Source organism: Nannospalax galili, unplaced genomic scaffold (genome assembly GCF_000622305.1).
Source record: "Nannospalax galili isolate Female #2095 unplaced genomic scaffold, S.galili_v1.0 scaffold2019, whole genome shotgun sequence".
NCBI classification, from domain to species: Eukaryota; Metazoa; Chordata; class Mammalia; order Rodentia; family Spalacidae; genus Nannospalax; species Nannospalax galili.
Window position 1 is genome coordinate 1313959 of NW_008342625.1, and position 13740 is coordinate 1327698.

General features: G+C 46.4%; 1 protein-coding gene and 1 pseudogene across 10 annotated transcripts in view; both read right to left on the minus strand.

The window, feature by feature from the left end:
• Positions 1 to 5550, minus strand: part of Usp48 (ubiquitin specific peptidase 48) — a 95274-nt gene extending 89724 nt beyond the window's left edge. For 4 of the 10 annotated variants that reach the window (XM_029566195.1, XM_017799501.2, XM_017799499.2 and 1 more), the window contains exon 1: positions 4815 to 5543. In XM_029566195.1, coding sequence (XP_029422055.1) covers positions 4815 to 4948 — 134 coding nt within the window. In that variant the 5' untranslated portion in view covers positions 4949 to 5543. Of the gene's footprint in view, positions 1 to 4814 lie in introns of all 10 variants that reach the window. The other 6 variants (XM_029566194.1, XM_029566193.1, XM_017799500.2 and 3 more) reach the window with 4 other exon arrangements.
• On the minus strand, positions 5252 to 13380 carry LOC103738581 (annotated as a pseudogene).
• Positions 13381 to 13740: the final 360 nt, after the last annotated feature.

Below are 13740 nucleotides of genomic sequence, written 5' to 3' on the forward strand. Positions count from 1 at the left end.
TCTTCTGCAAGAACAACCAGTGTTCTTAACCACTGAGCCATCTCTCCAGCCCCCCCACCCCAATAATAATAACATATATTTTTTAAAAAAGAAACAATGCTGTTCTCATAGCTGGGCACTCTGGAGGAAGGGACAGAGGATGTCTGTGAAAGGGAGACCCTCTCTCAAAAAGGCAAAAAAAAGCCCTCCAAGATATTTTATTTTGGGGAGGGGGTCTTTTTGAGACAGGGTCTCCTTGTAGCCATAGGCTGGCCTGGAACTATGTAGACCATGCTGGCCTAGATCACAGAAATCTGCCTGCCTGCCTCTGCCTCCCAAGTGCTGGGATTAAAGACGTGCACCACCATACTTGGCTTAATATTTATTATTATGTGCATGAGTGTCTTGCTTGATGTGTGAAGTTAGCCTATCTCATGCAGTGTCCTCAGAGGTCAGAAGAGGGAGTCAGATCCCCTGGAACTGGAGTTACAGATGGCTGTCAGCAACCATATGGGAGATGGGAACAGAACCAGGTCCTCTGCAAGAATAGCCAGTGCTCTTAACTGCTGAGCCAACTCTCCAGCCCCATTTTGTGACTTTTAAGGACTTACTTTTATTTATGTGTGTCTATATGCCACATGTGTGCAGGTGCCCACAGAAGTCAGAAGAATGCACTGGCTCTCCTAGTCCAAAGAGTTACAGGAGGCTGAGTGTCACAGGAGATGGGTGCTGGGAACTGAACTCAAGTCTTTTGGAGGAACAAGCACTCTTTTTTTATTTTTTGGTCTTTTTGAAGCAGGGTCTCCCTGTAGCCCCAGCTGTCCTGGAACTCACTATGTAGACCAGGCTGGCCTTGATCTCACAGAGATCCGCCTGCCTCTGCCTCCCAAGTGCTGGGACTACAGGCGTGCGCCACCATGCCCAGCTAACTTTTTTTTTTTTTAATTTTTTAATTTTTTGTGTGTATGCATGTATTGCCTGCATGTAGGTAAGTGCACCTGTGTTGTGCAATGCCCGTGGAGGTCAGAAGAGGCTGTCAGATCCCCTGGGACTGGAGTTATAGACAGTTGTTAGCTGCCATGTGGGTGCTGGGATTTGAACCTGGGTCTTCTGCAAGAACAACCAGTGTTCTTCACCAATGAGCCATCTTTCCAGCCCCTGGAACAAGCACTCTTAACCACTGAACAATCTCTCTAGTCCCATTTTTCTTTTCTGGCTTTTAGATTCCAGCTCCACATCTAATATATCCCACACTCCCAAATGCCAAAAGATTTTTACTGATGCATCTCCTTCCTCTTCCATTCAGGTTCAGGTTGTGCAGATGAACCTGGACCAATGAATGAAGAACAGCCAAGCTCTCTGGGACAAAAGGGAGGCCATCTTGGGGCTGGAGACATGGCTCAGCAGTTAAGAGCACTGACTGCTCTTGCAGAGGACCCGGGCTTAATTTCCAACACCCACATGGTGGCTACGAACAGTCCTTAACTCCAGTTCCAGGGGAATTTGAAGCCCTCTTCTGACCTCCGCACAACATGGGTGCACTCGCATGCAGACAATACACTCATACACATAAAATAAAAATAAATTTTAAAAAAAAATTTCTTTTCTTTTGGTCTTTTTGAGACAGGGTCTCCCTGTAGCCCCAGCTGTCCTGGAACTCACTATGTAGACCAGGCTGGCCTTGAACTCACAGAGATCCACCTGCCTCTGCCTCCCGAGTGCTGGGATTAAAGGCGTGCACCACCATGTCTGGCTAAAAAAAAATTTTTTAATAAGGGAGGCCATCTTGACAATGTGTGCCTTTATTCTTGAGATATGCAGTCCTCTGATCAGAAGTAAAGTTTGCCCTGCTAAGACACTTTCAGTTGGGTGGTGGTCTCTTTCTTTGTGACCCCTAATTTATTTTTAACAAGTGGATCTGGGTTTAGTTCCCAGAATCTACAATCAGGTGGCTCGCGGGTTAACCCCAGTTCCAGGGGGTCTGACGCCTTCTGGCCTCCTCAGGTGCAGGCACCTGCACACATGTGGTACTCATACAGACAAGGTGTATATACATATACATAAATGAAGATAAATACAATTTGGCCAGACATGGTGGCACAGGTTTTTAAATCCCAACACTCATGAAGTAGAGCAGGCAAAACTCAGAGCTCAAAAGAGGCTAACCAGGGCTACAGTGATACCCTGTCTCAAAATAAAGAAGCTGGGGCTACAGGGAGGCCCCCTCTCAAAATAATGAATAAGCTGGAGCTACAGGGAGACCCTGTCTCAAAAAAAGACCCCCCCCAATTTTTTTATTTTATTTTTGGTCTTTTTGAGACAGGGTCTCCCTGTAGCCCCAGCTGTCCTGGAACTCACTATGTAGACCAGGTTGGCCTTGATCTCACAGAGAATCCACCTGCCTCTGCCTCCCAGAGTGCTGGGATTAGGGGCATGTGCCACCATGCCCGGCATAAAAAAATTTTTTAAATTTAAGATCAGGCCAGGTGAGATGGCACACACCTTCAATCCCAGCACTCAGGAGATAGAGGTAGAAACATTTCTGTGAGTTTGAGGTCAGCCTGGTCTACAGTTCCAGGTCAGCCAGAGATATAGTGAGACCTTGTCTCAAAAAAACAAAAACCTTAAAAATAGACATTTCTCCAAAGAAAACATATGAATGGCCAATAAGCACATGAAAAAGATATTCACACTGTTCGTCATCAGGGAAATGCAAATCAGAACCACACACAAGTGTGAAGATGAAGGAACTGAAATCTTCATACATCCCTTTTGAGTCACTTTGGAAAAGAACTTAACACTTCCTCAAAATGTTAAGGAGAATTACCACATGACCCAACAATTCCGCTCCCACATGCACACCCAAGAGCAGACAGTATACACACATGTCGTGAGAGCATTATTCATGACAGGCAAAAAGAAGAAACAATCTGAGTCTATCAACTGGGACAGATACATATACTCAATAGAATATTAGAAAAACAGAAAACGACCAACAAGAACACGTAGATAGATGACCAAGTCATCAGTCTTAGGAAAATGCAAACCAAAATAGGAAAAGTGGGGCTGAGGGTGTACCTAGGCAGTACAGTGCTTTATCATCTGTAAGGCTCTGTCTGGCTCTACCCAGAACCAGAGGAAGTAAACACAAGGGGTACATATCCTTCACCCCCACTGGGGCAGGCTGGGAGGGTAACTCACCTAGCTCAGTAGTGCTTTCCAGGCATGCACAAGGCCCTGGGTTAGATCTCCAGCACCAACAAAACAATGGCACAAGCCTGTAGTCCCCTCACTCCCATAATCTCAACCTTCCAACAGTCCCAGTATTTGCTAGCAGGATTGCAAATTCCAAGCAAGTGTGGGTTACAGAGAGTCAGTCACCTGGCCCTCAAAAAACAAAAAGAAAAAAAAACTAGCCCAGATAACAGTGAGACTCTGTCTTAAAAAGTAGAAAGAAGCCAGGCGTGGTGGCACGCCTGGCAGGTGGATCTCTGTGAGTTCAAGGCCAGCCTGGTCTACATAGTGAGTTCCAGGACAGCTGGGGCTACAGGGAGACCCTGTCTCAAAAAGACAAAAAAAAAAAGTAGAAAGAGGGGCTGGAGAGATTGCTCCATAGTTCAGAGCACTTCCTGCTCTTCCGGAGGAGGAAGTTGGTTCTCTCCTTCCACTACGTGGGTTCTGGGGCTTAAACTCAGGTCATCAGGCTGCTTGGGAGACATCTTTACCCACTATGACATCTCACTAGCCCTTCTTTTTACTTTTTATTTAAAGGTTTTTTTTGGGGGGACGGGATCTTTGAGACAGGGTCTCCCCGTAGCCCCAGTTGGCCTGGAACTCTTTATATAGACAGGCTGGCCTCACAGAAATCTGCCTTCTCTGCCTCCCAGGTGCAGGATTAACACAATGCCCAGTTTGAGTGTACACTTAAATGGAGTGAATATCTCAATAAAGTTGTTCCCATTACCTTGTATACAGATTTCTATCATTCCAGAACCTTCAGTGGGAAGTCCAATTTGCACTCCTAGTGAGCAGATAACTAGAGCCTAGAATTATTCATCTACTTTACCTATGGAGGCTTTCTAACCTCCTTTACTTCTCAAAGGAGGCAGCTCCAAGGCCAGGCACCATTGCGCCTTCTTCCAAATCTCCCGGGGGAAATGTAAAAACTCCAAAAAAGCGTTTTACTTAGCGCCTGCTGAAAGGCGGCTTCTCAGCATGCCTAGCTCAATTAAATCAATTCACAGCACTCGGGAGCAAAAACTGTTAGTCCCCGCGTTACAATGCGGGTAAAGGGAAACCAACCTGCAAGTCTAAGGCTTCAATCTAAAGATAAGGGTGAAGGGATACGCAGAAGGGAACAAAACTTGCACAGCTGAAACACTGTTACTCGGAAAAAAAGTGGAGTTAGGCTGACCCCAAAAAGAAAAGAGATCAGAAGGAAGGTCAAGGAAGGTGGAGAGTACCGATGACGTAGGCTAACCAAAGGTTTTTCTAAAACCGCAATGATATTAGGACTACAGGCCTTCAGCGTGCAAGGAAATAAGAGACCACGGCCGTAGGCAGGTTCCTCTTCTGTAAATGAGAAGGTAGATGCTAAGAGAGACGGACCTCCAACCCAGCCTAGGCTCTCCGCCCTGAAAACCATCTCTACCGCCATCTTCTGGATGAGCGCCCAGCAGCCTCTCCAAAGGGCTCGCAGCTGCATGACGCAAGGGGCCGCGTTTCCCGGGCGGCGCAGACCCGGCAGGGAGGCACCTGCACGGAGCCCCGGGAAGGCTCGCCGTGCATCGCCCTGCTGCTTCCCCCACCCCACGAGCGCCGCGCAAGGGCCTCACCTGCACACGCCTCGGATGCACGGTTCCAGCCAGATGCGGTAGGCGGTCTCGATGTGCTCCTGCGACACCTCCTCGGGCCGCACCGTCTCCGCCCAGCGCCAGGCCGCCTTCTCCAGCTGCAGCCGCGGAGCCATGGCCTTGGACGAAAGGGTGCTAGTCGAGCCGAGCGGCCACTGGCGCCGCCACCGCCTCCGTCCCCGCCCAAACGGGCTCCGGCACCTGCCAAGCCAAGACGATCGAGCGCTTCCCTCAGCCAGCCGACCAGTCAATCACCTGTGCGCTCCACGGCCACGGCGCCAGCCCGCGCCCAACCCGTACGACCGGCCGCAAAGCGCCGCCGACACCCGACAGCCCCCGCGGCCGCGGACGTTGGAGGCGTACTCCCTGCCGAGGCGGGCGCCTGGGTGTTCCCAGCAGCCCCTGCGCCTTCCGCGCCTCTAGCCGGACGAGCGGAAGAAAGGAAAGCAAAGCGGCCGCCCAAGGCCGCTCTGCCACGTCATCCCCGCCGCGGCGAGAAGCCGGCGCCTGATGGGCGGCCGGCAGTGTCCTTGCTCCCGGTATTGCCCCTGTAACTGTGACAGTCAAGTTGAGAGATTACTCAACGCACACCATAAGGCCGCCTGGACTTCGGGTTGGGGCCTGCCAACTTGTAGAAACCCGGTCGGCTCCCAGGAGGCAGATTTAAGTTGAGCTTAAGCGGGTTCCGACTCCTTTCCCGGGACCTCCTAATGTCATGAGGCGTTAAGGGTTTTGCTGGCCCTAGAACGGGACCACGTGTCCCAGCATGCACCGCCTTCTGCTGCTCGCTGAGTGTGTGACATGCTGGGATCTGTAGTCTTAGAGGTTGGGCGGGGCAGTCGGTGAGTTGCCTATAGGGGTTGCGGGGGGTGGTCGTTAGGTTCTGGGGCTAATTAATCTTCTTTGCTGTAGGCTGTCTCCTGATTTGCAGTTCTACAGTTTGACTTAATTCTTTTGCTGGGTACCTCCCTAGCTCCTCCGGGTTGTAAAAACATTTCCTTTTCCCAACTTCTGCCCCAGGACATTAACACAATGTTTTGCCTAGGGAAAAGGGCTCCTTTTGGAAGATTATTTGAGGACTTTAAATTTGAATGAGAGCCCTGGGGGGATCTAAACGCTGATTTCTATCTGAAGTGCTTGCAGCTGAGTAATCTTGAACTGAACTAATTTACTGAATGCATTAGGAAAATAAGATTTGGTCCTTGAGGTTGAAGTTGAGTCGGGGCTTGAGAAGCAAAAACACAAAGATCTTCCGCAGGCTTGGTTGGGAGGCAGCCACTGCTACATAACCTGACCTTGTCCACACACATACCTCCCCTGCCTTAGAGCTGGGGAGTTGGAGAACTTGAAAAAAGACTTTCCAAGCTGGGCATGGTGGCACTTGCCTGTAATCCTAGCACTAGAGAGGCAGGCGGATCCCTGTGAGTTCAAGGCCAGCCTGGTCTACATAGCAAGTTCAAGCCAGCTGGGACTACAAGGAAACCCTGTCTCAAAAAGACTAAAAGAAAAAGACTTCCCTGAAGAACATTTGGCCAAGGAGCCAAGCATTCTGAGCCTGTTTGCTTATAGGGCTGGAGAGATGGCTCACCTCTGGCTTCTGTGGGCACCTGCACTCATGGGCACATACCCACACATAGACATATACACATCACTTAAAATTATAAAAATAATTTTCATATAAATATTTTTTTGATCTTTTTGAGGTAGACCAGCCTGGCCTTGAATTCACAGAGATCTGCCTGCCTCTGCCTTCTGAGTGCTGGGATCAAAGGCGTCCACCACCATGCCAGGCCTATAAATATTTCTTATAAATTTTATTTTATTTTTATTTATTTATTTATTTATTTTGGTCTTTTTGAGACAGGGTCTCCCTGTAGCCCCAGCTGTCCTGGAACTTACTATGTAGACCAGGCTGGCCTTGAACTCAGAGATCCACCTGCCTCTGCCTCCCAAGTGCTGGGATTAAAGGTGGGCGCTACCACGCCTGGCTATAAGTTTTATGTGTATGAATGTTTTGCCTACATGTAGATAAGTGCTGCAGTCATGTTGTGCAATGCCCAGCAGAAGCCAGAAGAGTGTTGGATGCCCTGGAACTGGAGTTATAGACAGTTGTTAGCTGCCATGTGGGTGCTGGGAATCAAACTTGGGTCCTCTGGAAGAACAGCAACTGTTCTTAACTGCTGGACCATCTCTCCAGCCCCATGAAATAAATGTGTTGTTTTGTTTTGTTTTGTTTTGTTTTGTGTTTGTTTGTTTGTTTGTTTGGTCTTTTTGAGACAGGGTCTCCCTGTTTCAAAAAGACAAAAGAGAGAGAGAAGAGAGAGAGAGAGAGAGAGAGAGAGAGAGAGAGAGAGAGAAGAAAGATAAAAGAAAGTGGAGAAGGAGGAGACTTTGCAGAATAGCAAACAGGTGTGGTTGAGCCTGGGCTACATTCTAGACCCTGTCTCAAAAAGAAAGACTAGTTATAAAGACCTGAACTGGGGCAATGTAATAGATAAATAATGAGGAAACAAAGTTGACAGGTATTTAAGACAAAATTGCCGCAATTTGATGTTGATCTGACCAGTATTGGTTCACTTTTCTCTTAAGTGACCTTCAGGTCTAAGTCCTAGCCGGTTTCTCTTGCTCTCAGCTATCTCCCCATCTTCCTTTGCTTCACTGAGCACATGATAGAATTGTGAACATCACTGTGCTGTTAGATACTATAAGCTGGTTTCTCTAACGTGTAATTAAGTACCTAGACTACAGAAGGAGAAGGTTGAGAAGGGAAGGACGAGGGGGAGTTGGGAGCCGGGGAGTAAATGGTGGGTGTGATCGAAACACATTATGTACATGTATGAAACTCAAAGAATAAATAAAAATATTCTATTAACAGGCAGCCACTGGCTTTCAGTCTCCACTGGTAGCCCAGCCTCATCAGCATATGAATGTGCTGTGATCTCTCATTCCAGGTACTGTCTCATCTCCCTATTTTCTGTAAAATAAAACTACTGTAAAGATTTCTCCATTTTCCACTTCCCTTCCAATTCCTCCATAAACCTGTTCCAAGTCAGATTTTTGCCTATCATGCAAAAACCACTGTCAGAAGACAAAAGCTGGGCTGGAGGGTGGCTCAGGGGTTAAGAATATTTGCTGTTCTCCAGAGGACCCAGGTTCTACTTCCAGCACTCATACCCTGGGACTGGAGTTACAGACAGTTGTTAGCTGCCATGTGGGTGCTGAGATTCGAGCCTGGGTCTTCTGCAAGAACAGTCAGTGTTCTTAACCACTCAGCCATCTCTCCAGCCCCCACCAAAGAAAATGTAAGTTGCTTTCAACCATGGTTTATTCACAGCAGCAAGGAGCAACTGATACAAAGTGGATTGGTGGTTTCAAAGTTACATTCAAAGTTAGTTTCAAGGCAGGACAAACAGAACAACAGAAAAATGACTGGTTAACACTGGTTTGTTTCATTTGTTCTTTTTATAGGGATCAATGCAGAGAACTTTATTACCATGACAATTAAGATTAGCCTGATTGAAAAATATTAGTTCCATGAAGGTCAGATAATGACTTAGTTTGCTTTGGTGGAACTTGAGCATGAGGGCTTCTCTTTCGTGTTTGGTCTGATCTGCTAGGACATATTATAGCTTAGCCAATGAGTTCCTGTCATTTTTTTAAATACCACTCATAGGAAGGTTGCTAATGGGCTCCACATTATAAAATGCAATGGTAAGCTCACACTATTTTACTAGATCTGCCAGCAACATTCGACCCAGTTACTTTCTTGAAAATCATCTTCCTTAAGGTGGCGGCACATGCCTTTTAATCCCAGCACTTGGAAGGCAGAGGCAGGTGGATCTCTGAGCTCAAGGCTAGCCTGGTCTACATAGGGAGCTCCAGGCCTACTGAGGCTACAAGGTGGCCCTGTCTCAAAAGGACAAAAAAAGAAAATTTTTTTTTCAGGGCTTACTATGTAGCCCCAAATATTCTGGAACTCTCTACGTAGACCAGGCTGGCCTGAACCTCACTGAGATACACCTGCTTCTTTCTCCTGAGGGCTGGATTTAAAGGAATTGAAGGTATGAATCATCATACCCAGCTCTAGAGCTTTTTTTTTTTTTTAAAGACATTTCACACCATAGCTCAGGTTAGGTGGGCATGGTGGCTCATGTTTGTAATCCCAGAATTTGGGAGATGAAGGGAGGATGATCAGGAATTCAAGGCCGGCCTTAGCTGCTTGACACCCTATCCCAAAACACAAAACAAAAACAGCATAAAGAACAGTTTGCATGGCATGTAGCTCAGTAGAATGCTTGCCTAGCAGGCAAGAGGACCCAAGTTAGACCCCTCACACCATATACAAAGTATTAAGGTTCAGATAGCCCCGCCCCCTCACCAACAGGATCTCAAGGACTTCTCATGCTCCTGAGAAAAGGGAACCCAGCTGATAAGCACCTTGGTCTTTGAAGTCAAGAGAAGCAGACTTTTCTCTACTGTTTGGCTATCTGAACCTTAAAGCATATGTGGGCATCCCTGAAATTCCAGCACTCTGGAGGTAGAGGCAGAAGGATCAAAAGTTTACATTCATCCTCAGCTACATTTGGAGTTCAAGACTTATCTTGGCTACAGGAGGCTGACTAAAAGAAAAAGGTGGCTGAGCTGGGCATGGTGGCACATGCCTTTGATCCCAGCACTCAGGAGGCAGAGGCAGAGGCAGAGGCAGGTGGATCTCTGAGTTCTAGGCCAGCCTGGTCTACATTGTGAGTTCCAGACCATCTGGGGTGCAGGGAGACCCTTGTCTCAAAAAGACCAAAAGAAAAAAAAAAAGCTAATATAGCTCAGTGGTGGAAGAGTGCTTGCCTAACATGCACAGTGACCTGAGTTCAAGCCCCAGCACCACAAAAAAGGGAGGAAGGGAGGGAGGAAGGGAGGGAGGGAGGGAGGAAGGGAGGATCAGAAGAGGAAGAGAAGGAAGGAGGGGTGGAGGGAGGGAACAAAAGACCTTAGGGACAGTTTAACCCACAGTTTTGCTATTTTTTGAGAAGATTGTCTACATGTCAGACTTTGTGACCTTACCAGTGTGGGATTACCCCCAAATATCCAAGTGTTTGTGGGTCAAAGATCTGTCTTGTTGGTTACATGGCTGGCCAGTATGTTTGATAAGGTTCCTCACCAAGACAAAAATCTTAGTTGAAATTAAAAAAGAAAAGAAAAACTGGGGTCACAGAAAGTTTCACTAATTTATATTTCAAGTCCTTATGAAAAAATTCTTCAAATAATTAAGAGATCAAACATTTACCCAGGAGAGAATCGGAAAGCTTATTTATTCTTTTTCATGCAGGAGATCCCAGAATAAGCAGCAAAGGCTTCAAGATTTTCTGGGCCCTAAACAGAGGTACAGATAGAGATTAAATAGACATTTTTACATCATCATTTTACAGCTGACATTTGGGCCTTATGTTTCTTTTCATAATGGGCCATGTTATTTCAAGAAAATTCCTTCCTGAGTTCACTGGACAATCATAGCTTTCAAAGTAGATACCCCAGACATAGGTCAGGACATCTGCCATCTTTTGAACTATAGCTAGGCCAGGCTAATTGGGTTAGGAATAGTCAAACAGTCATGGTAGTTTACAAAAATGGATATCATCAACAGAAGTTTAGATTTCTTACATGTTTGATCTATGTTTGATCTACATTTTTCCTGGACTAACTGGACCAGGAATATTCATTAATAACCACTTGTTAAATTTTCCATTTTCTTTTTTTTTTGGGGGGGTTGGTCTTTTTGAAACAGGGTCTCCCTGTAGCCCCAGCTGGCCTGGAACTCACTATGTAGACCAGGCTAGCCTTGAACTCACAGAAGTCTGCCTGCCTCTGCCTCCCAAGTGCTGGGACTACAGGCATGCACCACTACACCCAGCTAAATTTTCCATATTCTTAGTTTTACATCTTTATCAACAGTTGCACATAGTGAGTGGAAAGCATCACAGAGCTTCAAGATATTACAGAGTACTAAAACACCTCAGGGTAGTGAGAACATCACAGTAGGGAAACAACATTGAGCATCCCAGGACTACATTCAAAGTATCCACCCACCAAGTGAAACAAGGAAGCTACAAAATAAGTTTAAAAGAAGATTATATATTAATACAAAAAGTTATAAGAATATAACGTTTCCTTATGAAAGTGACTTCTAAGGAAGAGTGGGGAGGGAGGGAGTTGTGCTTGTTAGTGTTTGTCAACTTGACACAAACTAGGAACACCTGGGAAGAGACGCCCTCAATTAAGGAATTTCCTCCATCAGATTGGCCTGTGTGCGTCTCTGGGGGGTATTTTCTTGATTTCCGGGCACAGAATGAGGGCACAGCCCACTGTGGGTGGTACCATCCCTGAGCAAATGGGCCTGGGCTGTGAAGGATAAATGCCTGAACTTAAAAGGGCTCTGAGCTAGCTTCCAAAGGGCCCTATACCAGTTAGGTAAACTTAGGTAAACTTCAGATCTGAGATAATATCCAACCCAGGAACTATGTAAAACCCCCAACCCAGAGACTCTGTTATCTATAAAAACAAATAACAGCCCCTATTGTCTCAAAACCCTCAAACCATGTCATGTCACTGGCATTAGCCCTACCCACTCCCCCTTTAGAATGTCCCAACCCTTATAAGCAGTCCCCCAACTGTGCCCTAGTGCACAGTGTCAAACTCTGCTATCACCACCTTCCTTGTTCTTAGTAAAGCACACCCTGCTCCTTAGGTCAGTCTCTCATCCTTCATTTTCATGCTGCCCTGATCAATCCCAAGCTAACATTTTCTAACAGTCTGTATAAGACAAAGGAGTTGAGCAAGCCAGCAGGAGCAAGCCAGTAAACTGCTCCTCTGCAGTCTGCTCCAGTTTCTGCCTTGAGTTTCTGCTCTGACTTCTCTCAGACATGGAGTGTCACTTGGAAGACTAAGATGAAATAAACCCTTTCCTCCCCAAGTTGTTTTTGGTCAGTGTTTTATCATAGCAATAGAGAGTAGATAGGACAGAGATGCCATTCCCCATCTACTTTTAGTTCTAAGGGAGAGGCTGACACTGCAGGAGGGCTGCAGTGAGGCCACAGCCGTGGCTGCATCATCTGTTCCCTTCACAAGATTGTAAAATGTAGAAGTTTTTTTGTTTTCTTTTTTTCATTTGAGACAGTCTCATGTAGGCTGGCCTCAAACCTTGAACTTCTGATCACACTGTCTCTACCTCCCATATGTTAGGATTACAATTGTGCATCACCACTTTGCTGTGTATTTCCAGTCCTGCAAACTCTAATGCCCTAGATGAGTCTACGTACACATCTCTTAAAAAAATATATTTCCGGGCCTGGTGGCGCACGCCTTTAATCCCAGCACTTGGGAGGCAGAGGCAGGTGGATCTCTGTGAGTTCAAGGCCAGCCTGGTCTACATAGTGAGTTCCAGAACAGCCAGGACTACAGGGAGAGCCTGTCTCAAAAAGACCAATATATATATATATATATATTTTATTTTTATTTTATGTGTATGAATGTATTGCCCCATTTCATGCAATGCCTCAGAGGTCAGAAGAGGGTTTCAGATTCCCCTGGAACTGGGGTTAAGGGTGGTTTGTAGCTGCCATGTGGGTGCTGGGAATCAAACCTGGGTCCTCTGCAAGAGCAGTCAGTGCATCTTTTAATATCCCAACTCCTCTCATGACTTTAAATGCCCTCAGAGAACCTGGCATGGTGGCTCCTGTCTATAATCCTGTTACTGGATTTAAGATCACAGCCTATGCCCTACCAAGCCAGGTTCAGCCACCTGTCCTCAATAAACCAATTAAAAGAACCAAATTAGGGCTGGAGAGATGGCTCAGTGACTACACTCATACACATAAAAAATAAAATAATAAAATACTTAAAAAATTAAAAGAGCCAAGTTAACAGGGCTAGAGAGATGGCTCAGCAATTAAGAGCATTAGCTGCTCTTGCAGGGGACCCAGGTTTGGTTCCCAGCACCCATAGGGCAGCTCACAACCATCTGTAACACTAGTTCCAGAAGATCAGATACCTTTCTTGCCTCCACAGGCATTGCATGACACAGGTGCACTTAACATACGTGCAAGTAAAACATTCACACACATAAGAAAATTTTTTTTTCAGGTTTTGTAGTTTTATTTAAGCACAAGTAACAGGAGCATGAGAGCCATGGATTTGTTTTCTTCACTGCACAACCCGGCATTGGGGTTGGTGACCCTGATGGCTGGCTGTGCTGCTTTTTCAATGTTTTGTGGTTCTTGGATGATACATTGTACACTACCTCAGCACAGTAAGATTTGTTGCACATCAGGAGCACTTCCAGCTCCTTGATGTTGTGGACTGGGAACTTCCGGAAGCCACTGAGCAGGGTGTACTTTGTTTTCTTGTTGCTCCCATAACCAATGTTGAGCATCAGGATCTGACCCTTGAACCTTCTCCACTCCCTGTTGTCAATACCTCTGGGTTTCCAGTGCCAGATGAACTTCTTGGTCCACTTTTTGTCTATCTTGGGCTTCACCAGAGGGCTGAGGGTGGCCATGATGCCTCCAGGAGATGGCAGCCACCATGAAGGCAGCACCATGGAAGAAGGAGGGGCTTAGTTTTTTTTTCGTTTTTTTTTTTTTTTTTTTTTTTTTTTTTTTGTCTTTTTGCAACAAGGTCTCCCTGTAGCCGCAGCTGGCCTGGATTTGCTAATGGAGACCAGGCTGGTATCGAACTTGCAGAGATCCACCTGCCTCTGCCTCCAGAGTGCTGGGATTAAAGGCGTGAGCCACTACACCAGGCTATTATTATTATTTTTTTTCTTTATGGTTTTTTGAAACAGGATCTCCCTGTAGCCCCAGTTGGCCTGAACTCACTATGTAGACCAGGCTGACCTTGAACTCACAGAAATGCTCCT